Source organism: Podarcis bocagei (assembly GCF_964188305.1).
Source record: "Podarcis bocagei genome assembly, chromosome: 6".
NCBI classification, from domain to species: Eukaryota; Metazoa; Chordata; class Lepidosauria; order Squamata; family Lacertidae; genus Podarcis; species Podarcis bocagei.
The window spans coordinates 57,157,207-57,183,294 of record NC_138130.1 but is presented as its reverse complement, the minus strand read 5'-3'; the positions used below and the strand labels follow the sequence as shown (position 1 = coordinate 57,183,294).

At 40.0% G+C, this 26,088-nt stretch overlaps 1 protein-coding gene and 1 long non-coding RNA gene across 5 annotated transcripts in view; one reads left to right on the top strand and one right to left on the bottom strand.

Annotated features, from left to right (window-relative positions):
• APP (amyloid beta precursor protein) overlaps positions 1–26,088 on the bottom strand; it is a 147,980-nt gene that overhangs the window by 45,343 nt on the left and 76,549 nt on the right. For 2 of the 4 annotated variants that reach the window (XM_081199641.1, XM_081199640.1), the window contains exons 4-7: positions 17,775–17,887; positions 15,316–15,509; positions 10,236–10,438; positions 2,540–2,707 (exon numbers count right to left, since the gene is read on the bottom strand). In XM_081199641.1, the coding sequence (XP_081055767.1) occupies positions 2,540–2,707; positions 10,236–10,438; positions 15,316–15,509; positions 17,775–17,887 (678 nt within the window). The remainder of the gene's footprint in view (positions 1–2,539; positions 2,708–10,235; positions 10,439–15,315; positions 15,510–17,774; positions 17,888–26,088) is intronic. The other 2 variants (XM_081199643.1, XM_081199642.1) reach the window with 1 other exon arrangement.
• LOC308590069 lies at positions 10,779–17,611 on the top strand. The gene is made up of 2 exons (XR_014009675.1): positions 10,779–11,101; positions 17,131–17,611. It is a non-coding gene; the product is annotated as an uncharacterized lncRNA (long non-coding RNA).

Here is a 26,088-nt window from a genome sequence, read left to right as displayed (position 1 = left end):
ACTGAAGGGAATAAGCTGCAGTTCCAGGCTTCTCTCCCCCTCCTTCAAAAGCTTTTAATTCAGTTTTTAATTCAAGATTGCATGAGGGGTGGTTTTCCTTCAAACAGCATTTTACTCTGATATAAAGTTTATTATGTATGATGGTGTGTTCTTGATTAAATGGTTACCATCTCACTCAGGAAAACTTTGCTGAATAAGCATCTGAGGTGAGAAACTGTCTGAAAGTGTGTTGGTTTCTAGGCCTTCTTCTTCCCAAGGGAGAAGGAAGTACATTGAGCTGACAAGGAAGCAACTGAGGGTTCTTTTGTTAATCCAGTGTCTTGGAAACCAAGAACTCAGTCTGTCATACATCAGCTCCAGTAAATGGACCTTTGAGATTCAGGGCAAATTCACATTTGAAAAAAACATTAATTGGTGCAGCCGGTCTTGAATGTTACCAGTTCATACTACAGATTGGATGACTGATGCATGTTTGAATTATCTTTCTAGTTTCTGCTCAGATTTGACCCAATAGTACAACTATAACTCATTTTCTTAATGAAAACTGGTTTGGTTGAATTTAATTTGATGTGCTTCAAGATTTGGAGTCTCTTCAGAGAGTCCACCTGAGGGGGCAACTTATCAGGCTTTCCTTTGTCACAGAAGGCATGAAGTAGTGTGACATGTGAGAAGCCTTAACCTTTAAAGTTATCTCAGATGAAAATGAGGTGAAATATCCCTTGCTAGATAGAAGACAAGAGAGAAAGAGAAGCAGCCTATATTTCATGTTGAGAACAAAAGGCTAGAATTATATCATATGTTTATGAAATTTGATTTGCTCTCTCTCTTCAGGTCCCCCCGCCCATGGGAATTCTATGAGGCAGAGCTGAGACAACAGGACAGTTACATCAAAGCTATTACAGTGGTGCCCCGCAAGACGAATGCCTCGCAAGACGGAAAACCCGCTAGACGAAAGGGTTTTCCGTTTTTCAATGCGCTTCGCAGGACGAATTTCCCTATGGGCTTGCTTCGCAAGACGAAAATGTCTTGCGAGTCTTGAGATTTTTTTTCGCTCCCCCCCCTTTTCTAAGCCGCTAAGCCTTTAATAGCCTTTTAGCAGCTAAGCCGCTAAGCCTTTAATAGCCGCTAAACCGCTAATAGCGCTAATCCACTAATAGGGTTGCTTCGCAAGACGAAAAAACCGCTAGACGAAGATACTCGCGGAACGGATTAATTTCGTCTTGCGAGGCACCACTGTATATACCTTATTTGGTTCAGACCACAGCTCAGTTTTTCAAACTATAAAAACTATCAATTTTTAATCAATCTCCCCACAATACTATATGACGTCTGCTGTGTAGCTATGTTAAATATATTTCTCAAATGTACGTTTTTGTTTGTTTTAATCTTGTACAAATTTCCTGTTGGGTTTTTTGCCTTTGTCTCATACAAATATTTTTAAAAATATATCCTAGGACCTTTGGTGTACATCTTTGGACAGATATTTTCCAGGGCCACCCTAATGGTCAATATTTGAACAATTTGAGACCTCTGCTAGAAACTGGGGTGGGGGAAGGATGGTGTCAATAGACGACTGTATTGAAAAATGGGACATACAACTTTCCAAAGAATAAAGCAGTCCAGGTGATCTGAAAAGTTAGCACAAATAGTCCAACAAAGCACTTTAGCTAATGAATCCTTGATGTTTCTGCAAACCAAAGACTTACCACAGTTTAGGGTCTGGGCAACATACTAAACTATGGGTAATCAAAAGAAGCAGTGGAAGTTTCCAATCTCTTCCTTGTGACTGTATTGAAAGAGAGGCGAGGGAGAATTCCATGAACCAGAGGCCTGTTCCCAGTGTTTACTGCGACGTCCAAACACAAACGTTCAATTGTTTGCTAGCTACCCAATGTACAAAATAACAAAAACAATGTGCACACATGTGTGAAATAGACTCTTTCCTTATCACCACCGGTGGGGGGGGGGGGTAAGAGAGAGATCTGTTTTATAAAAGGAAAAGGAAAGATATAAGTAAACTGAGTAACTTTTTCCACTGGAACCAATTTGTTGTTGTTCTTTATAATGTGAATATATGCATCTTGGCATTTTGATGCATGTCTAGTGTTTTCCTAAAAGAGGACAGCAAACAATTATAAAACAACCAAAGGCAGCTTTACAGGCTTGTGGGCTGTTTCTGTTTTAATCATGCATTGTACATGCATGAGAACAAAGGCACAGACACACACGAGCAAATGCACTTCTAAAGCAAGTCCTACAACAGAGACTCTCATTCCAAGTGCCTCATCTCCCTGCTTCCATTACCACAGATGGGAAAACAAAAGTCGCCAATTGTCAAGCTTGAATAGAAAGAGAGAGACACACGTACTAATGGTCAAACACACTCTACAAGATGTGAGCAATTAAGAGAAGCTGACAGAGGGATGTACGGTTAGTGGTGGTAAAGGCCAACTCCCAGGGGAATTAAGCAGCAGAGCCAAAGTGGCACAAGAGAGAAAAGAGAGAGAGAGACTGCCACAGGCTGGAGAGGTCCACTTACTGACGCTGCCACAGACTGCCATGCAGTATTCCTCAGTGTCAAAGTTGTTTCGGTTTCCACCGCATCCGCCGTAAAAGAATGGTGCACATTTTCCTTCAGTCACATCAAAGTACCAGCGGGAGATCATTGAGCGGCAAGGACCAGTCTCAGCTTGTTCAGAGCACACCTCTAATTATAGGAGATGTGGAGGAACTATATTTAGCGTGAAAGTGGAATTGTCAATGCTCTTCTACATACCTTTATTTGTAGTTATATACATAGCCCTAGGAAACCAGGAATTACCCTAGGAAGAGGTTAATCTACTAGGTGTCTCTCTACATGTTTGTTACATCATTCAAAAAACAACTGCTTTTAGTCCCGCAATTCAAATCGGATTCAAACCATTCAAGCTATTGGTTCTTGTCTCAGTGGAGAGCTGAAAGCCCATCAGGGAGGACCTGAACAGTACACTATTTACTTTGGAAATGCTCATGCATTGCCACATTATAAAATCACCCCTCAGAAGACAAAATTGAAGTACAGTGAAAGCTATTTCTCCCTATGCCGAAAGGACTGATACACCGATGAAGGCAGGACAGCTGAAGTTACTCCCAATATAGTCCCATTCTCAATAACAACCCTTAAAACAAGAGGCATCCAATTTTGTATGCTTCTTTGTATGACAGGGAGCCATGTCCTAATGGAACACATCACAAATCTACAAGCTTAAATAGATTTTGTTATTTAGGTTAGCTACTATATCTGCCTCTGAAATAAAAATGTAAAAAATAAAAATAAAAATCTATATGCTCATCTTAGAATCCCATTATGCATCAGTGTACATATCTGTAGCCCTTTACCAATAATGTTCCAAACAGGAAATATATATATACATATATATATATATACATACAGATACACATACTCCTTTGTAAACCTGCAGAACATTAAATGGCTGGACATAAAATGGCAGTTCTTCGGTTGTCATTCCTTTCCCCTTTCCTCATGGAAGCAGAGTTTGCCATGATATTTATCCAGAACATTTTTAGGAGCATAATTTTGTTATTATTCCATCCTATCACTGCATGTTTCTACGTCATAATCAACCTGCTAGCCACTTACAAATGGTTGCTGAGACTTTCAACGCACTTTTCACCTAGGATATTTATCTTACCCCATACAAAATGCATTTGATCTTACATTTTTGCAAAATTACAAACATCTTTACACTATAAGCCAAGTCCTTCCACATTCCTCCAGTACGCTGAAGATTATCTTGGCAAGTCTGCTCACATCAACTGGGACCAATGGTGAAGGGCTCCTGTGTCTGCTAAGATTGTGTGTGTTCAGGTTCACACGTAACAATAAGCAAAGAACCTTGGCCTAAGGTTAAACCCAATTACTGCTTCCCGGCTGAGTTGGCAAACAATTTAGAAAGGGGATAGCTTAAGAATTGCATCCAACATGAGGGTGGCTTGTTTCACCTTAAACTATGATCTATTGTTGGCTTAGAAAGCTTGGCTTGTTAAGGCAGAATAAACACAATCCCAGGTTCAGACACAACACTAATCTATCCCCCCTCCTAATGGTTGGTTTATTAATGGATGGTTTATTACGTCAAGGTTCTTGGCTCACTGCTACAAATACTAGGAAAACACAGAACACTTGTGTGCATCTCATATAAAAGCAGTAATGTTATGCCACCTTTTTCTGGTGTTGCCCAATTGGCACAGGACCATGATGGGGCCTTCTCTGTGGCCATTTCACACTTCTAGAAGGTCCTCCTTAGTGAACTGCACCTGTCTCCCTCATTATTAACTTTCAGGAAGAATTTTTAAAAAATCCTGTTCACTCAAGGGTTTTATGACTGTTCCTAACAACCCTGAGATTATTAGCTGTGAGGGTATCTGAGTATCTTGCATGTTTTTAGACATTCTTAGTATTTTTAGACGTTTTGGTTTTTAATTGTGTGGTTGGTGGTGGTGTTTTTACTTTTTTGATGTTTGCTGCCATGGACTCCCTTGAAAGAAAGGTGGAAAAGACACAGTCAAGAAATAAAATTAATATTGGAATATTCAGCCTAAAATGGTATGTGGCACCTTTGGCACTTTAGGGTATATCGGGTACTGTACATGATAGACTGCAATTTGTAGAGCAACTGTGTCTACATCTGGTCATAAGAACCATCACACTGCTCTGATGTTTTATTTACTGATATTTTACTGAAATGTTTTATTGACAGATTTCTGTTTAATTCCTTTGTTTCTTTGGTTAGAAAATTGTATCTATATATTTTTCTTTTACATTTTTGTTATGTGTAAACTGCTTAGGGGTTTTGCAAATGAATTGGCATCGATATATTATGAGTACTTTATTTGGAACATCCAATTGGCCTTGTGTTACGTATGTCTAAATGTAAAACACAAGAGGACAAAAAAATGTAGATGTCTTAGCAGAACCACACAACAGTTTTGAAAATATCTCTTAAGTTGGAAAGCTAGTACCTGACTGTGCAGAAATTTTATGTGGTGTATAGTACAGACAGTTACCTGAGAGTAAGTTGGTTTGAACTCAGCAGGAGTTACCTTTAAGCAAAAATGCACAAGACTGTACTGTGTATAATTTAGAGCACAATCCTATACATGTCTACACTGAACTAAGCCTCCCTAAGCTCAATGGGGTTTCCCCTAGGTAAGTGGCTATAGAATTTCAGACATATTCCCTGAACAGAACTCCAAGTGTAATTTTACCAAGAAGAAAATTAGTTTTTCTAAAAATACACTTAGAATCAGAAGCCAAATACTAATTTTAATACCCAAAGACAAAAGCTAATAACACAAGAGGCATTTTCGAATTTATCTGGAGACAGCTGTGAAGCTGGCACGCATTTTTAAGAATAAAGCTTATGCATTAGCTACACCATGGCAATATTCTCCCAGCAGGCAGTTACAGGAAGGAAAATTAAATTATTTGTTTTGAATCCAGTCCAATAGAACAATTATTTCTATGATGGTAAATACCTTAAAACTGTAATCTGTATCCACAAAAAATTAAAATTAAATTTCACTTCCAAATGTTTATTTTTAATTCAGCGAAAAAGAATAATTAGGACATGAATTTAGCAGTTAATATAGTGCACCTGGAATATATAGGGCAACATCCAATTAAGTCATACTTTCAATCAATCTGTTTGTATGACTCACTTTGGCTATCACCCATGGCCTTCTGGTTAGCATATTATATTTTAAGAACTCCTGTTTTATTTTCCTGAAATATTCATTTCAAATCAAGGGATCAAATAGCTCCAGGCAGCAAATGTTTTGCATGGGGGTTCTGCTCCCAGCCCCTGCGAGCATTGTTGGTGTGCATCCTGCCCTCTTCTGGGTCCAAAAGGACCCGCACATCCACAACCATGTGTCAACTGGATGTGCCTAAAATGAGTACTGCCTGCACTGCACAAAGGAAAGAGCACTACTTCAAAGGTTCTTTATTTTACCTAAATCGGCAGACTTACATAATTTAATGACCAGGAGCATTACATTCATAAATTGTTCTCTTGTTAATGGATTGTATACACCCTGTTTTTTTAAAAAATACATGGATCCAGTTCTGCCCATGTAAAACTTTAAGATGGTAAGTGAAATCTCTCCCTCAAGTTTGATGGAAATACCAGTGTCTTTATGTAAGCCACTTGGGATACGGACCAATTGTTGCTGCTACTCTGTAAAGTGCCCTGTAAACTGATGGCACTACAGTGGTACCTCGGGTTACATACGCTTCAGGTTACATACGCTTCAGGTTACAGACTCCCAGAAATAGTACCTCGGGTTAAGAATTTGCTTCAGGATAAGAACAGAAATTGTGCTCCGGCAGCGCAGCGGCAGCAGGAGGCTCCCATTAGCTAAAGTGGTGCTACAGGTTAAGAACAGGTTCAGGTTAAGAACGGACCTCCGGAACGAATCAACTACTTAACCCGAGGTACCACTGTATATAAAAACAAGCAACAGAAATGACCTTCCAAGTCAAACTGTATAGAACTGCTAACAGCAATCCCATTTGCTCTGACAATATCCATTTCCTAATGTTCCCAACAGTCATACAAGGACAAAAGAATGATAGTAAAAAAAAGGAGAGTATATAGAACTCTATTTACAGTAGTGAGAATAAAGAATAATTCACAAATATCAAAATACCATATATAAGCACCAACAGGTGAATCAAAAATGACAGATCTATAGAACTAGTGGCATTAATCAATGGTAGCCCAGGAAATACAAATACATGACTCAGACCTTTGTGAAGTCTCCCGTAGCTGCAAAATGGTTGCTTACAGGCTGTTGTGTTTACAAGATGGCTGGATGTCCTGTAGCTTCCTTTCAGTATCTCCCTTTAGGTGAGAATTAACCTTAAAAAAGCTATTTGCATATATATATATATATATATATATATATATATATATATATGGAGAAAGGAAGCATCTGAGTAACAACTATCACGAAAGAACAAAAGAACTCAGGAAATGGCTGCACCAAGACACATTCCTCAGCTTCAGCCAGACCTTATAAAATGGCATTCATTTTTTTCTCTCATCAATATTCCTAATACCAAAGTGACATGACATCTAGCAAAGCAGCTGTGACACACAGCAGACCTTTTATAATGGCTGGTGATTAAAGTGTGATCAGAACACAGGTAGGCAAAAGTACACTAAATAGCCCTAGAATCAGTATGAAAGATGGTCATTCAGTATTAAAAAATGTCTAATCTTCTGAGGACACTTCCTGTCATTTTTCTTCCTTGCAAACCTATCTGTGAACGCATGGGGAAAAGAGATCGTCTCTGAAAATGTCATGCCAATATGACTTAGATCTGTGGCGAGAACACTGTTTCTCAGCATGCCACTCTGCTTCCTTGCTTATCATTTCTCTAGGTCTTCTTGCCTTGTCACTTTCAGGTCCTTGAAACGGCTTCTGAGGGAGTGACAAGGGCTGTGGGCAACTGTGTTATCTGCCATAGGAAAGAAATTAGCAACCTGCAGCTCACAAGCAATAGCACCTGTGCAGACTGAATGCTAGCTAAACGTACAAACCTAAAAGAAAACCAATGCATTAGCAGCAGAGACTCAGTCCCCCCGATGCTATTGAGAGCCTCTAAAAACAGATATCCGCTTGTCTCATGACGGTGCTTATAGAAATGAAGAGTTGTACTACTAGTCTCCCAGGAAAACATTCTTACGTGAAGCCATTCTCTCCTCCTCCACCACCATCCCTGCTTTACTGAAGTAGAACAGCTGTTAAGAACACACCTTTCATATAATATGTTTGCCGACGGGCAAGAAATAACAGGCTGCCACCTGTCATTCTCCAGGCAGGATTTAAACTGCAATGTTCCTGAAAATGGAAGCATTTTGTGTGTGTTCCATGCTAGCAAGAAGAGGTTTGGCTCCTGCTTATTAAATATGAGGAGAAATTACAGTGAAGAAAAATATACTGGCTACAATCTTTCCCTGCGTGAGTGCAGCAGTTATGGCATGCAGAGGGATCTCCATTTGAACAACACTTTTGTTTCCCCTCCTCTCTTGGTGCTCCCATGTGGAGAAAGAGAGGCCTGTGAGCACTCTCCTTCTTCAATATCCAGCCTACCTTCTCCACTCTGTCGAGGAAGACAAGCTCAGACCCAGATTCATTGATTGAGCAAAGGAAGAGAAACTGTATGGGCGACACATACAACTGTGTTTTCCACTGAGGTCTCTCTAAAACGACTTTTTGATGGGAATGAGGGAAAGCACTTTCTCTGTTTTGACCCCCAAGGTTCTGAATGTTCTTTTGCAGGAGATCTGCATCTGTCATAATGGAATACCGTATTTTTCGCTCTATAACACGCACCTGACCATAACATGCACGTAGTTTTTAGAGGAGGAAAATCCGTAGGCATGCCACCCGTAGGCATTCCCTCCATAACACGCACAGACATTTCCCCTTACTTTCTAGGAGGAAAAAAGTGAGTGTTATGGTGCAAAAAATACAGTATATTTTTGTTTATGTCAGGTCCTTAGCCTGATCACTGGCCAAATACAGTTTTTGCTGCATTTGGAGTTTAAAAGTAGAATAAAAATATATATCCACCAACAAAGCAAATGAGGAGTTCCATGGAATGTTCTGCTAGCCACCAGATGGTTCAATACACATAGAAGTAATAAAAGAGGTCTGAATAAGTAATACTTATTTGATCGTTTTTCCACATTTCAACTAAGATGCAATTAGGATCTCCTCTATTCAAAGCATACTTGTTGTAAGTTACTTTCCCATTACTGCTTTATTTAATTGGCCTAGTGCAGAGGTAATGTTGCTAAGCTCAAAACCTTGGGCTTAGTGACTGGGAATAGGCCAGATTCAGAAATGTCTTCCTCCATTCCCCAGAATCGATCTATCGATTCGTTCCTTTCTCAGCACTAGTTGTGATTTATCAGCACACCTGCATCAATGCTAACTTCAGTCTTGAATCTTGTTTGACAACACCATGGAACCTGGTAATTTATTTGTCATGCCAATTTGTATCTCTGCTCTTCTCCAATTATGTACTCAAGGCAGTTAATAACAATGCAGTACAATGTAATAATACACAACATAGCAAAACATCTATAGGAAACATATTCAAAAGCAACTAAAACACTTGAGTTCTTAGGTAGCACAAACCATGATTACCATTGATACAGGTGCAAAGAGAAATCATGGTTAAAGCCAACAAGGAAAAGAAAGGAAGGGAGGAGTCTGTATGCTGCCTTGAGCTCTCTCTGGCGTGCTTTCGCCCTGAAGATGTTGCTAAAACACAAGTCCCATCTGTCTCAGCAAGCATGGCCAAAGACAAGGGTTGGTGGAAGCTGTAGTTCAGCAACATCTTCAGGATGGGATGGGGAGGGTCCCCACACCTGAGCTACTTGAAGGAAATGAAAGAGATAAATGTGACTAATAAAATAATAATAGTACTGAAAGCTCTCATTTCTACATATGTGTTCATCCCTCTCTCATAAATACTCAGTCTCCAGAACACAGAATACGTTATTCAGTTTTGGAAAATATCCATGCTTCTTCAACTTTCTAAGCATCCTATGAAGTATAAATCCCCAAAGTTGTTTTTTTTTTACAATTAAGTGCTATACATATTCTGCTAACAAAATAAACACCGCGGCCATTCTTGTATCCTATACTTGTTTCTCACTATATCCTGTAAATCTAAATTTGTACCATCTTCTGGCTTCTAAATGATGATAGCTTAAGAAAGGGGGAGGGAGTCATTAAACCACCAATCTATTTTTGTTACCCCCAAGAACATTTTTCATTCTTAATATAAGCTGATGACCCAGCAAGCAAACCCCCTCTTGACATGCATCCTTTCCCAACTCATACCTTACTAAAACTGTTCACCACATGGTTGACACTATTTTAAATTAAAAGTTCACATCTATTTTAAATCACTTTTTATCCATGTGCACAGAGATGACAATCATCAAAACATGGTTTAGGTTGTTACTGGGAGTCTGAGGGGAGCAAAAGGGGGCGGGGAGTAGCACACAAATTTGGCAAATCACAATGGAAAAGCATGATTGGTATAGCAACTTGGAATATTTTGCTGTTTGGAACATTTTTTGCAGTAATGGGCATATGCACACTGTGAAGATCAGTTCCTTAGACCTCATGCTCTATAAATAACAGCTTACCTCGAACAACCTCTTCTACAGACTCTGTAGTTGTGGTAGTGGTGGTGGCGATACTGGTTGTTCGTTCGGTGGCTTCCTGAAACTGATCATCTGCCTCTTCTTCAGCTTCATCACCATCTTCATCATCGTCATCAGCATTTTCATCCTCCACGTCTGTAATGTCCTCTTCCTCTGTCAACTGTTCTTCTGCTATCTTGTCATAACTGCAAGCAGCAATGGATTCTGTTAAACTCCTCACAATATGTTTTTTAAAGCAATTAATTCACAGCTTTATGCAGCTACAGCCTTTATTAAACTGATCACTGAAAAAAGAAAAGAACTTTTCTACACTGAGAAAAGAACTTAATGTGTAATAATAGTCATGCTAGACTACGTGACCTCCCATTGCATGGCTGACTCTATGACCTCTGCTTAAGGTTTGGTAATCACTGCTTTGTGTTTGGGGAGGCTGAACATTTGGAAAACATCTGGCCAGGTCAGAAAGTTCATTGTGCTACACACAACGAAAGTTACATAAAATGGTATTCACAAAAGTGAATTTGTTTCTAACTAACTAAATGAGCCAGGCAAATGCTTTGCAGTTGGGGTTCTGTTAAATTGTTCTCATGTAAAAATCCTGCTCATGCCATACAACCAACATGTGTTTGTTGTACTCATGTCTTTTACAGGCAATTTCAGCATAGGAAAGTATGTAAACAGAACGGAGGAACATTGGAAACTGACTTACACAGAGATAGACCACTGGGTCCATCTAACTGTGTATTGTCTACTTTAACTGGAAGCAGTTCTCCAGGAATTCAGATAGGAGCTTTTCCCAGCCCTACCTGCAGACACCAAGGGTGAAGCCTGGAACCTCTGCGTACAAGGCAGATGCTCTATCATTGAGCTAAATTGGGAAAAGGAGGACAGTGCTACATCAGGAATGGGGAACCTACAACCTTCGGGAGGCTATTGGGCTCCTACTTACATCAGGCCTGGACAGCATGACAGAGATAGTGGGATAACATCTGGAGGGTCATAGGTTCTTTATACTTTCATATCCAAATCAGCAAAAACAACAACAGCAAAATATGTTTGGGCCAAAAAATGAACGAAACATTATAAGTATGCTGCTATGTTAGCAAGCAGAATCATGATTCCAGGTGGAAAATAACTTTGGGGGTAAAACACACTTGCTTTGACATACATCTGAACATGACTAGCTGGACAAAGCTGTACTGTATTTTGAACTTCACCATTGTCACTAATTAGAGGCACACTTATTAAGAGAGCCCAGACCCACCCACAAAGGGGTCAGGTTTTGCAACCCACAAAGCACTAGAAATAGATAACAGGGAAGGTAGATATCAGTACCATAAATAATAAGTCAGTAGTTACGGAAGAGAGAGAATTATATGATCTCATATAAGGCCACAATGGAGAGAAAAAATCATTCAGAATTAAGAAGGGAAGCTGACCATTGGTCTATCTGCCTCACTATTATCTACCCTGGCTGGCAACAATAGGGCTAGAACAGGCACCTGCTCTTAAGGAAACAGCGCTGACTTGCCACTAAGCCAGGAAGCCAGAATGTTTGCATTTTTAGCATACAAAATCCAGTTAATCTATAAATATTATTTATATTGAAACAGAAGATGGGCTTTTAGATACAACCGCTCGATCATTTTTAAAAAGGGGGTGGGTCTGAAGGGAAGAGACACCTAGACAAATATACAGGAAGCATTACCAGGTTTTCCAAGATTCCTAATGCCCATCATCCTAGGGCTCTCTTTAGGGTAATTGTATTACCCAAGCCATTAAGTGCATCTCTAAGTCCACTGATGTGTCTATGTTATCTGTCAGCTTATGTCCATCTGAAATAATAACACATTATCTTCTTGTTTACTCAGTTAACATTTGTGCATTTAGAAAAACTGGAGAGGACTACTCCAAATATAGCATCTTTGCGTGCTTCCTTTCAAAAGCAGCTTATTCAGATATACTCTCAAATGCATAATGGCACAGGACATAATCCATTAGAGGTAAATCTATTGGTCCTTAAATGGCGCAGCAGTGAGCATACGGGAGAATACTAACCTAAACTTACATGGTTGCACCTCTTCTCTTGAAGTAAACAAAAGTGGGCATCCTTCTTCTATGAGATTTCTCAGCTATGGCAACAGCTACTTCCCGTACATACATAAACCAGTACAGTTCCAACCCAGGAATGCCCTGTGGGGTTTTTTGTTGGGGGGGGGGGTTCACACTGGCTGGTAGCTTTCACCGGTGTTTCTCATGCTTTCAGCAGGTACAGTGAGATCTCTGTGGTGGCAAAGACCCTCTACTGGCGGAGTCAACTCCAAATCCCCTCCACCAAGGCAGATTGGGTGTTTCAATTGCTCTGTTAAGTGCTTCATCTGGAGATAAATTCCTTTGGCAGATATTCCTAAGTATTCACTCTCCAGCAGATAATAATCACAGCTTGGATTAAGAGTCTCAGGCAACCACATCTAGTTTACAGTAAACTGGCTCAACCTGCTGGTGCTAGTAATTAGTTTTCCAAAGCCTATTAAACGTATTAAATGATGCACGGGGCAAATGCTCTCCTCATTCTTGAGGGGAAATAAGAAGGAATCTCAAGTATCAGCAATGTAATGACAATGGACCCTATCCAGCTTGACTATCCAGTTTTGTTTTTGTGAGGATCTTTTTGCTTCATAGAAGTCTTCCCTCACAATCACCTCAGGATTGATTAGCCTGTGAGTAAACTGGAGACTGTGGGGATGTGGGGTTGCACACACTGGAGGAAAAGTCTGAGCAGGCCAGATGCAACTTATGGGCCTCATTTGCTAGCCTGCAATAAAACAGTTCCCACTTCTCATACCACACAAACTTCTAAGCAACCAATATATGCAAGATCAATGCTGATCTTTTTAAGGGTTCCAAATGGCACAGGAAGCCAGAAAGCAGCAACAAGAGGTGAGGAGAGCTGGCCATGCTTCCCACACTCTTGCTGAGGGATCCAGTAACTTGCATTTCTCTGTTTTCCTGGCACTGAATTTGAAAGCCAAAGAAAAAAGGAGGGGAATAAATATAGAAGCAGGAAGTTATGTAAAATGAATTATATGGTCTATTAAATTACCAAGAGGGGTCTATAAATGGATTAGGCCAGTTTTGAAAACCATCAGAGGTTGCTATGTCAGGTGACTTAATTCACTCATCTGAACTTCAACTTTTCTCCTGAGATTGGGGTGGGAAGGAGTTCCTGTTCGTCTCTACAAACACACCGTGAGGAATTTATGACTGAGGAATTTATAATTCCAGAAATGAAACCCTCCCCAATCATTCTGATAACTCTTTCCAGAACTTCCCCCAGTCTGCAAATATAATTTTCTAATAGGAGTGTAAAACAAACAATAGCAAGATTGAAGGACATGAGGTAAACATTATCTTAAGTATCAAGCCATCTGAGCTAAACACTGTTAAATATAACATCAAACATCTAACACCAGACAGGACATAAAACTCAGATCTCTTAAAATATCTTGCTATGACTGAGGACTGCAGTGCAAATATAAAGTCCACACTTGAGTAAAAGTCTATTTTTCAACCTCTGAGATGATGAAGCATAGACACAAATCAAGGTAATGTTCTTATGAACATTCCACGAGAGCATTCCTTTTAGCATCTTTAATAAACTACCATCACAACATCCCTTGTGCTACGCCACACTGAAAGAGCCATATAATATAGCCAAGCAACTCCTCTCTAACAGCATGTTCAGAAGAATATAGCACAGCACAGGGAATCAAAGCCCTTTACCATTCCTCAATTCAAGCCCAACTTCTGTTTCTTAGAAGCAAACCCTGAAACAATTTCTCCAAATGTGCAGATCAAACACAAACAAAATGTCAAATTTAAGAGCTTGAGCACATTTGTCTGGCTAATGACAATTCGCTGTACTGAAGCTAAAACCCAACCCTAATGAATTGTATCTTAAGATTCCATTATGAACATAGGTTAGAATCTGTGTGTTGTTTTTTTAAAAAAACTGTCAGCTTAACAAAAAATAAATCCTAAAGCAGTATGTTCCTTCAAAGCTTTTTGCATCTTAGTACTGTGGATCCGTTCCGGAGCCCCGTTCGCATCTAGAAGCAAATGTAACCCGTGTCCGCACGTCATGTTTCGGCGCTTCTGCGCATAATGTCATTTTGAGCGTCTGCGCATGTGCAAGTGGCGAAACCCGGAATTAACACGCTCCATTACTTCCGGGTTGCTGTGGAGCACAACTCGAACGCGCTCATCCCGAAGCACATTCTGTTATGTACTGAAGTTCTCACCCTGGGGATACTGTAGATAGTTATGCAAATGAAGGATCGAAAGTGACGTTCAGTGATTGGATAGTTTTAGAAAATGGCAACAGTTACATTGTTCTAGAGCTCTATATAAGCAGGCTGACTGAGCTCCTCAGTCAGTTCTGTTCCAGCTTACAAATAAAGAGCTGCTTTGGAAGAACTGCTGTGTCGTCTGATATGTTCGCCCACAACTTAACACATTCAACCTAAGGTATGACTGTAATTGGAATATATTTTAAATCACACAGCAAAAAGTGATAGGTTTTTTGTAAACCGCTTTGAGGGTTTTTTTACAATCAAGTATATAAATATTATGAAATAAATAGAAATAAATAAGATGCAATGACTCTCTAAGAAACAGATAGATGTTTTCAGCTATTGAGCTGGAAGTATTAGGATTGTATCTGGAATCAATTACCCCTTCTCCAAACTTCTGATCACTTGGCATGAGGCAACACCGTAGAACTAAGTCACTTCAAACATTACACCAGCAACATGAATACAGTTCAAAATTCACTTTAAAGACAAGAATTCTATGCCTTGCCAATTCCACTGAACAATCTACTTACTTCCAAGTAAACATGCTGTGGACTGAGCTGCATGTTTGTAATTAAAAGATCACAATCTTTCAGTCAAAGATTTTCAGCAAAGGATTCCTCTGCTGAAGTTTCTCATGCAAACTTTTTCTTCAAAAGAACATCTTGGCTTAATAAACTGCCTAATGATGGCAGGAGTAGTGGCCTTACCTGCCATCTGCATAATCTGCATCCGCTCCTCCCCACCAAACATCAGAGTCATCTTCTTCAGCATCAGCTGAATCTATGTTGTCACTTTCGTCTGCTACTGGGCAGCAAACAAACTCCACACCCCGGAACTTGTCAATCCCACATGGTAACAGCATACCGTAGTCATGCAGATTCATGCCCTTTTCGCTACAGGACTAAAAACAAAATGGGGGGAGGGGGAGGAGATAGAATATATGGTTACACGAGAAGGAAGCTATTTAAAATATTTATTAGAGAATGGTTAACAAATTGATTCAGCGTGTACACTTAGCGTTAATTCAACTCTTAGCACCAATTCAAACCTTAGAGCAATAATCACACAGAAGCCCAGGAATTTGCTCTACATTGTGGTGGTTCCATGCAACGGTGGAGAGGAACTCTGACTTCACTGGCGTTCAGTGAGAATCACAAGGCGTAAATGAATACTAATATAGAAAGGTTTTATCAAGACGACATTCCCATGTTAAAGGATTACAGATAAACCACACAGAATATAACATACTTTGCATTTGTATCTTCTAAGCAAGTAGATGGTGCATTGCAGATATAATCTTGAAGTCAAGAGCACTTGGAAGTCAACCTGACACAGCACTCTCCAAAATATACGGATGTGCCTTCAGATATTCACAGAAGAAGAAAGCACCAACTTGTGAAAGGAATTAAAAATGGGACAAGTGGCCTTAAGATGTTTAAAAGTTCCCCTTCCATGATTTAAACCTGCAGTATTTCTCACTGACAGAATTAGATAAGAACTACAAACAGCAAATGTACACAAATCAGGTGGGATAGGAGTGGAATTCAAATTTGGACCATCACTGAAAATCCCCGTTGTGTTCTCACTTGTGGAATCAAGGATGGTGGGTTTGTTTGTTTGTTAAAAAAAAAGATGTTTGGTCCACTAAAAATGGACTTTTTAGTTTAAGACAGTAGATTACACAGTCCATTTTTCCAGATGTTGAAAACAAGCAACAACAAGCATAGAAGAACAACGGTTTTATTTACTTATTCTTAAGTTCTCCATGCTTTTAACATAAAAAAGGAATCTATGGTGCCTGTTCAGACATCAAATTACACAATTACCTATTGTATTTATTCTTCTTCTGCCATCTCATTTTCCACCTGAATTACCGTATTTTTTGCTCTATAGGATGCACTTTTCCCCCTCCAAAAATTAAGGGGAAATGTGTGTGCGTCCTATGGAGCGAATGCAGGCTCCTTGGCTTCAGCGATAGCAACACAGAGCCTCCGAAGCGCAGAGGGAGCACTCCCTCCGCACTCCAGAGGCTTTGTGTTGCTTTCGCTGAAGCCTGGATAGCGAGAGGGGTCGGTGCACACCGACCCCTCTCGCTCTCCAGGCTTCAGGGATAGCCGCCTGAAGCCTTCGGAGCGTAGCACGAGTTCCCGCTGCGCTCCGCAGGCTTCGGGTTCCTTTTGCTGAAGCCGGGAGAGCAAGACTCTCCTGACTTCAGCAGAGAGGGAGACCTGTGCAGCACCCTTTCAGCCAAGCGGAAGGAGAAATGGAAGGGGCTCGGTTTCTCCTGCCGCTTCGCTGAAGGGGCACTGAGCCGAGAGGGGGAGAATTTTTTTTCCCTTGTTCTCCCCCTCTAAAAGAAGGTGCGTCCTATAGAGCGAAAAATATGGTAATTTGTTTGAAGAGAACCACTTTGAGGTCCTTGATGGCCAGATAGGTTAAAACGTGTTCCTCCATAAGTTGATTGTATTCCTATTCTTTTTGTGCCTGATGTTTTTATTAAACAGAATGTTTTTCTTGAACAGAAACTGCTCTGGCTTATGTAGACTACAGCTGGACAACATTTGCAAGAACCGTGAATATTGTAAATGGCATTGTTAGAATGATGTAGCCAATGCTAATCAAAGGGCATAACTGATATGTTGGTTTCTCGAGGATCTTGTCCCTTCTGCAATTTGTTTGCAGCATGCAGTAGTTTCAAGAGCTCTCAGTAGGCTGCCTGTTATATCCTTCAAGGTGCCATTACTCTCAAGAATGGACTGTAGGTCATCAGTAATAATTTACTGCCGCAGCACCTTTAGAGTGAACCTGAACACAGGAGCCACAGAAATTCATTATGTTTTGTTGTTTGTCTTGTGCAAGTTGTTCCCAGAGTATTTTGCTGGCCTTTGCAATTTGTTTGGCAACTGTTCTAAGCTGGTAGCATTGAACTGTGTTTGTCAAAGCCACTAAAATCTGACATGGAATATAACTGAAAAATTAAAATATTTGGCTCCCAATTAAGGCTTCAGGCAATAAAGATGAACACTCAGCTGTGCCCACAGGCTTACAAAACAATAGATAGGAATATAACCACACATTCCCCCTTTTCCCATAATACCTTGTTGCACTTATTTTTATTCATAAGAGAAACATCAAATAAGCTTCAAGGTACTGATTATAAACATACCTCCTTAGCTACTGTGTGCCAGTGCAGGTGAGTTTCACATATATCCATCCTTTCCTGGTGAAGGAACTTGCACTTATCTGGCACCAGAAGAGCATCACTCACGAATTCTCCAACTGAAAGAAAAATTACGTGACATCTTCATTTTATTATCACCTTGAATGGATGCTTTTCAGAGCAACAGCTTACAAGCAGACATCTTACAAACTGGTACTGGGAAGAAAATGTTCCCTGTGGGCCAACTCACACCTTAATTAACAGCCAGATTTAAAAAATAAAAAATAAATCCTCACTGAAGTAGATTTCAATTTGTGATCTTATTGCATAGTGCCTGTGCTTTAAATACACAAATCTAATGGCATGGTATCTCTTTTGCTTCTGCGGTGCCAGTACTTACAAGCCTCACTTCCCCAACTCACTTATCACTTATCACTTGCCCAAAGGGTAAGAAATTTGACTCTTCTAAAATGAAAACTGGTACTTTCTGGCAGTGGCGTAGCATGGGTTGTCAGCACCCGGGGCAAGGCAAGTAATTTGCGCCCCCTAACCCGTGGATTTGCGCCCCCTAACCCTAACCCCCAGATGTTGCGCCCGGTGCGGCCCGCCCCCCCTGCACCCCCCACGCTACGCCACTGCTTTCAGGTGGTGCCCCGCAAGACGAAATTAATTCGTTCCGCAAGTTTTGTCGTCTAGCGAATCTTTCGTCTTGCGAATCACGAAATCCCATAGGAATGCATTGAAAATCAATTAATGCGTTCCTATGGTCAAAAAAAGTCCAAACAAAGCCAAATTTGGTACAACAACAGTTTATTAACTGCTCTTTAAAGTCACACATACTGTAAAGAGCAGTTCAAAAATTGAAGGGAAAATAAATTAACTTTATAAACAAAACATGTCTTTGTTTTTAGACAAAGGAAACAAAGTCGCGAGACGTTTTCGTCTTGCGAAACAAGCCCATAGGGAAATTCGTCTTGCGAGGCAAATCGAAAACGGAAAAACCTTTCGTCTAGCGAGTTTTTTGTCTTGCGAGGCATTCGTCTTGCGAGGTACCACTGTATCAAATTTGGTTCTTTTGACCTTGTGTGACCAGAACACAGTGGAATATACAGCCCTAATGGATGGTGGATCCAATATCCCTACTTTAAGATTAGTTGGCTGAAGTCATCCCTTTCACTATACATTAAAAATGATGAAAATACAATCTGATTAATACAGGAGTCAAAATGATGGGAAAACTCATATTGTCTAATGCCAAGTCAGATGTTCATTTCTTTATAAGATTTCTCACCCGCCCGCCATCAAAAGGACCCAGAACACGTTAGAATAATAAAATGCACAATTATAAAAATAAATCCATTATAAAAACATGTAAAACCATTTCAAACGGAACTAAGCAATAAAAATTTAGCAAAATGGGTAAATTATAAAAACCCAGGATACGGGTTTGCCTATAACTGGTTTTATGAAAGGGTAGTCAATTCTAAGCATCTTAATTTAGTACTTTTCTTGTCATGAAAAAGGCTTGCAGGAGCACTTTCAAACAAACATTGAGATGGACCAAAACAAATTGCTTCTACAATTGATGGGCTAAGTTCTGCTCATGAAAGGGGAGGGGTTATTCTGTGAGCAGAACTCTCTTTCCATCACCAAGAACACTGAAACACACAACACGGACCCTAACAGGAGACTGATATGATTTAGCTCTCATCAGTATGTTTCTTGATGAACCATTTATAATACAATAATTAATAATAATTTATTATTTATACCCCGCCCATCTGGCTGAGTTTCCCCAGCCACTCTGGGCAGCTTCCAACCGAATATTAAAAATAATACAGCATCAAACATTAAAAACTTCCCTAAACAGGGCCGCCTTCTGTTGTCTTTTAAAAGTAAAATAGTTGCTTATTGCCTTAACATCTGCTGGGAGGGCGTACCACAGAGCAGGCGCCACTACCGAGAAGGCCCTCTGCTGGTTCCCTGTAACCTCAATTCTCGCAGCAAGGGAACCGCCAAAAGGCCCTTGGAACTGGACCTCAGTGTCCGGGCTGGACGATGGGAGTGGAGACACATTTACTGTCTACTGCACAACAAGAAACACTTCAGTGCAAAAGTATGGCTCCCAGCTCGAGTGTGGTAAGAGTGATGCCCTCTCTTGAGCACTGCACTTTTAAATGGCCAAAAGAGATCCACATACTTAACTATAACAATGCCAATATATCACCTGGGAAGAAATGTTTACTTTGCTTTGCGGTTGTAGAGATTATTCATTGATAAGCAGTATGATTTATTACCTGACAACTGCTGTCAATCTCTGGCAAGTTTGGCGTTTGTGAGCCATCTTAATTATCCAAGTGATAAATGGTGAAGAAACAGGCTTATAGAAAGTTTACATGAAGAGGAAGAAAAAACACTATCTACACGAGCATTTGAGGTTAGGCAGTAAGAACATGACATAACTGTAATCCACACCTCTTTATGCAGCGTTACGTACACCTGTTATTCATATTGTGTAGGATGCCACATTCTGATTTCAACTATATTCATTTCCACCTAGTCACACTGGCCTCATTTGATGCAATATTAACCTACCATTTAGAATTATGTGAACTCAGTTTTTCCTCCTGTCTGGCATGGTCACAAGATAAAATAAAAATAAAAATTCTTCCATTATTATCTGTCCTTTGACTTTTGTACACTCCAGAGGAGGAGATTAAAAGCATCAACTTCCTGTTTAAATTAACTATTATTTGTTCTTATGAAATTTGTTTTAAACCTTTTGGGTTTGGTCCTGACTTGTTCCAAGACATCATAGTTTAAACTAACCACTGTTTGGCCTGTCTGCAGTTCTTGGCATTGCATTTTTATATTCTTAGTCTCAATTCCGATTGCTTAAATATCTGCATCACAACTAACTTCTCCTTTAACTCGTCTGGAGCATAAGATACAGCAAGTTAGCATCTGATCTCCCAAACTCCTGATTTTGCATGCGGATGTGACACATGGGTGGCAGACTAAAATAGTTTCATTTTTCATTTGTATCTAGCCAGCCTTGTGAAATTTTTACATGCAGCTTTCTATTCTGCCTGAATAAAAGTTGTGTTTAACCCAAAAGTCTTTGTATTCTTGCAGCCGTACCACAGCATCAACTGATTATGCAGGGCATTTTGATTATTTTACAATCATCAGTGTGCTTCTATGTACTTCAGGTTGTGTTTGGATTGGAGTCCTAGTTATTGACAGCTGAATAAGATCAAAATTCATTTGTTTTGAAGTGTTGACTTGTAATGATAGGGAATTACATCAGAATCAACTTACTGATTTAGGTATAAAATAAGTGGTCTTGTGAAACCATCAACAAAAACGTTCTCTCTGCTAAGAGGCATTCCCATTTTCTATAAGTAGTCCTATGACTGCTAGCAATCAATGACTTCGTCAGGCCACTGTTTCTCAACAAAGGCCTGATTAAGACATAAGGCTTAACTACGGTTTAACATTACAAGAAGCAGCCTTGGGTTTATCAGCTCCTGCTTCTCTCATCTCTATCAGCTTGGCTGTGAGGAGTTCAGAAGCATTTCTCCCTAAAGCCGCTAGCATATTATGCTTTTCAGGGCTGACTATGCAATCTGTAACATGACAAGCTTCTCTTGTGGGCACATGCTGACAGAAATATATTTTACCATACTTTTCTGCCATTAGACAACAAATAAGCTAAAAGCAAATATATAATGTTTCAAGTAAACTAAAACAGCTTCAGAGGTTTTGTTACATTTTCCAAACACTCAAGCGCAATTATTTTGTGCCCTGGGAACTGTAGTACTTTTATGTTCATACCAATCCCACTTTGAAGTTATTGATGACCTGTATATTTGAAGGAGCATCTTCACCCCCATCTTTCCAGTACAGACACTGAGATACAGCACCGAGGGCCTTCTGGCGGCTCCCTCACTGTGAGAAGTGAAGCTACAGGGAACCAGGTGGACGGTCTTCTCGGTAGTCGCGCCAGATGTCAAAAAGATAAGTAACTATACAACCTTTAGAAGACATCTGGAGGCAGTCCTGTACAGTGAAGTTTTTAATGTTTAATGTTTTATTACGTTTTTGTATATGCTGGAAGCTGCCCAGAGTGGCTGGAACAACGCAATCGGATGGGCGAGGTACAAATAATAAAATTGTTGTTTCTGTTATTGCATGGACAACTGTGGTCAAGCTATCCAGGAATGGCTATAGCTGTCCTTATCACCCCTGGCTGGTAAAAGGCACTCTGGGCCACCAAGAATACTTGTTCTTCCAATGACAAGAGCTGGACCCAGAAGCACCCTTAGCTATGCGGAGAGAGTGTGACTCCCTGCCGCTCAGGCAGGCAGCTTACCAGCTACATGGATACAACCACTCACCCACACAGCCTTCGTCTTGTCAAGATTGAGGCTCAGTTTTTCAGCCCTCATCGAGGACCTGCAATTCACTATTAAATTTCATACTGGTCTGCAAAAGTTTACATGAAAGTGCAATCTATAATAATTTTAATAAATAAAAATAAATGCATTGCCCGATTTATTAAACCAAATTCACTTCATAATTAAATCTGCACCTTAGTGTCATTCACACTGCCCAAATTTAGGCAACTTGTGGCTCTCTATATATTTTGGAGCTGGCTTTTGTTCTCCATGTAAGAGAATATTAAGGTTACCATACATAGGCGCCAACTCCATGGGGCTTGAGGGGGCCCGAGCCCCCTCAAAAATTCGTTTGGGGGGGCTCTGCCCCCCCAATAATCTCCGGCGCCCTTCCAGCAGAGCGCCATCGCTGCCCCTCCCCCAGCCCAAAATGCACAGGATCGGGCTGCATGCCTCCTGCCCTCCCTCCCGAGCAAAAGCTCCACCCAATTTCCGCTCCGGAGCTGATTAATAGGCGCAGCACGCTCTCCCCTATTCGCTCACGAGGAGGCGGCGCCACTTTATTTGCATATTCATGAGCTTATTTATTATTCATGAGCTTTCCCGGCCCCCCCCCCAATATTTTTTATAAGTCCGCGTCCGTGTTACCATAGTAAGCTACTTAAAACAATGGGATTGATATTAATTCTACATAGGTTATGAGCTCTATGGAAAGAACTGGGAAGCTGGTCAGAGAGTTAAGGAATACAGTCATACCTGGGGTTAAATATGCAGATGCTCAAAATGACATCACGCGCATGCGCGGAAGTGGCGAATCGCGACCCGCGCAGACGCGGGTTGTGTTCGCTTCAGGATGCGAACCGGGCTCCAGAATGGATCCCGTTCACATCCAGAGGTACCACTGTAACTCTGTGCTCTCCAGTTCACCACAGCTTGAACCAAAGAGTGGCCATTTTGAAGAGCGTTTGCTGGTTTTTATTGCATTTTTAAAAATAGGCTGGGACTCTTTCTGCTCTTTGCCCTGAAGCATGTAACTGAAAAGGAAGGATAAAGCAGCACTCCTTTCCCAAAGCAGAAGGAATCCCTCCACCTCCAAACATCTGGGGTGTTTTGTGGGAAGGATGTAACACTATTGACATGGACTCGCCTGCAAGACTTTCTTTCAAAGGATACATGTGGTTGGAAGTATGCTTTTGACTCAGTGTTTATTTTAGAAGGCTCTCAGAGACAATATTAATGATATTAAAGGACATGTAGCCAGCCAACTGTAGATAATGTTGTCAGGCCCCATATACACCACTGGATCCATTTTAGTGCATAATTCAACAATATACATTTCTCTCAAATTAGCTAAATTGACAAAAACATGAAACATAATTAAGATACACAGGAAAATATTATAAGCAGCCACATGGATCACTTAGCAATTTAAAACAAAAACAACTGAATGCTGTTTGCATATTGCTATATAGTCTCTGTGCAATTAAAGCAGAAATCTAAATGTATCCTATTCATAAAATAGACTCTTAGCACTGTTTAAAATGGCTGTGTTTTCTAGGTTGATCTTGCTTATTTAGACTAATCTAAACATTCAAGTTTTAAATATAGAAGAATTCAGCAAATGTTGCTGCTTTTCTGTCTGGTTACATCTTATTTATTTATATTTAACAAAATTTATAGACCACGTATTCAGCACAGAATAATAATTTCTAAGCAGCTTACATTAAATGGTATAAAATATTTATAAGGAAACACCAGTAAAATAAATAGACTTTATAGGAGGAAAGCTAACATAATAAAATTATCAAAATATATAAAACAAGCAGCGTTTAAAAACCAGTATACACAATAGAAATTACATGCCTAGGTAGGCTTGCATAAACAGAAACCTTTTTAGCAGGCATCAAAAACAGAGCGGAGGTGGCTGCCGAATATTAATGAAAACACATTATTTTTCCAGACACACTAAGTGTTATTCAAATCTTACTCATCATGCATATAAATATGGGGGCTGCATTTGCTTAGGAAAAGCTTCTTTAACATGCTTCGTTACATTTGCAGATGCCCATCTAAAATTCCCCTGAAGTACTGTATCATTTTCTTGCTGCTTATTCAGGTTTTGAATAAAAACCTTTCCCCAGTATTTTATTCCTTCATGGCTGGCGTTTCAAGTCTAGGTGTTTACGTGAACAGGCCTGCCCTGAAACTTTGGATTAATGGGTGCAGCAAGAGAACCACATCACCATGGCTTCTGATAGTAAATCAATATGTAACACCCTAAACATTTATTTCCTGGAGCACCAAAAATTCATAAATGGATATTATTAAATCTTGCAGAAAGTGTGCAAGCACTAAGTGTTTCTTCCATCAAGCAGCACAAGAGTCCTCTAAGCTTATGAAGACACTTCAGTCTTTCCCCAAGACTTGTTTTGGTTGGCTCAGGAGACAAGTACCAACACAGCTGGAATCCTACCAGGCCAATGGGTAGAACGGCATCCCTAAAAAGACTTAGACACAACCAGTAAAGAAACATCTTTGTCAGGTCACCTTACTGTTTCTTTTTCATCAGAAGAACTGAAAGCATGCTATGACTCAAGCACAGATACACTATTTTAACCTGCACTTCCAAAAACCATAAGCTGTTGGCCCTTTGTTAACATTACATGATGGGAGGAGGCATTAAAAAATAGGTTATGGTATAGCTGAAAAGCCTCTGTGATAGAGGAACTGGGTTACTCAGCACCTCATATCGTTCCAAAGCAAGGTGACTGAAAACGTGTCCAATAAAAAAATGTTTCTCAAAGGAAACACAAATGCATAAACTGATTTTAATATCGTATTTTTTATATTGCTGGAACCTACCCTGGAACATTGTGGTTTGTTTATGGACAACAAACAGGGTGGGAGGGGAGACAACAAATGAACATTTGTTTGAAACAATCTGCAGTTTCTTTGCTCATCTGGAAGACAAATCCTGCTTGTCCAACAAGCCATGGTTAAAACAAATGGTTTGCGTTATGTCCAAATGGGGCCTATGTCAACCACACCCACAATGCTACTGAGCAATGCAAAAATGAACAGAAAGGTGTGTGGGGCTGGATAAGAGATTGGTCTGTTGTATATGCACCTGAAAGCCTATTGGTCACCACAGAGCCATGTTTAAATAACATAAGGAGTTTAAGGTGTTTTGTAGCACTTTGAATGACTAATTATTATGTCAGGCTTTGGTGAAGTACTCGATTGGATCCTCAGTTTGTAAGTGTTTCTACATAGGTGTGTAAGTGTTTCTACATAGGTGTAGAAGGAATAAAAAGTTGCTGGCTGTGGAAATGGTGAAGATGTGCAAAATTGTTTGTAACAATTCAATTAGAGCTTAAAGTGTATGCAAAGTCAGTGCAGCAACCATTCACAGCAGTAGTAGCTGAAGACAAATGTGTTAAGATTATAGTGCTAAGCAAATAACACCTATAGCAGACCAGAAAGCCACTGCACTTGCCTATCTTAGTTGAGACATCTGCATCTGGCTCACATACTGTAGCAAAAGTGTTATAATGGGAACACAGAACAACACATACAACATTTGCCTTGAGTAAGATGATTCTCTAGGGACACCAACAGAAACAATCCGAGATGCATATTGATGAAACTGAAGTATATAACAAAGCCTGAAAGTTCCTTCTACGAATGTCAATTCAACTAATTGCTCCGTCCATACCACCAGTAGAAAAACAATTACCTTTTAAGAACTATCCTAATCGTATTAATCCCATAAACAAAGAGTAGTATTTTAGAGCATCTTTTCCTTTAGTATTCCCAAAAGGTACTGTGTTAAAATGGAAGTCAGTGAGCTATGAAATTAGCACCTCGCTTGTGTTTTTGTTGCCTTTTATTCTGCTGCCTTAAAAAGGAAGCTTAATTAT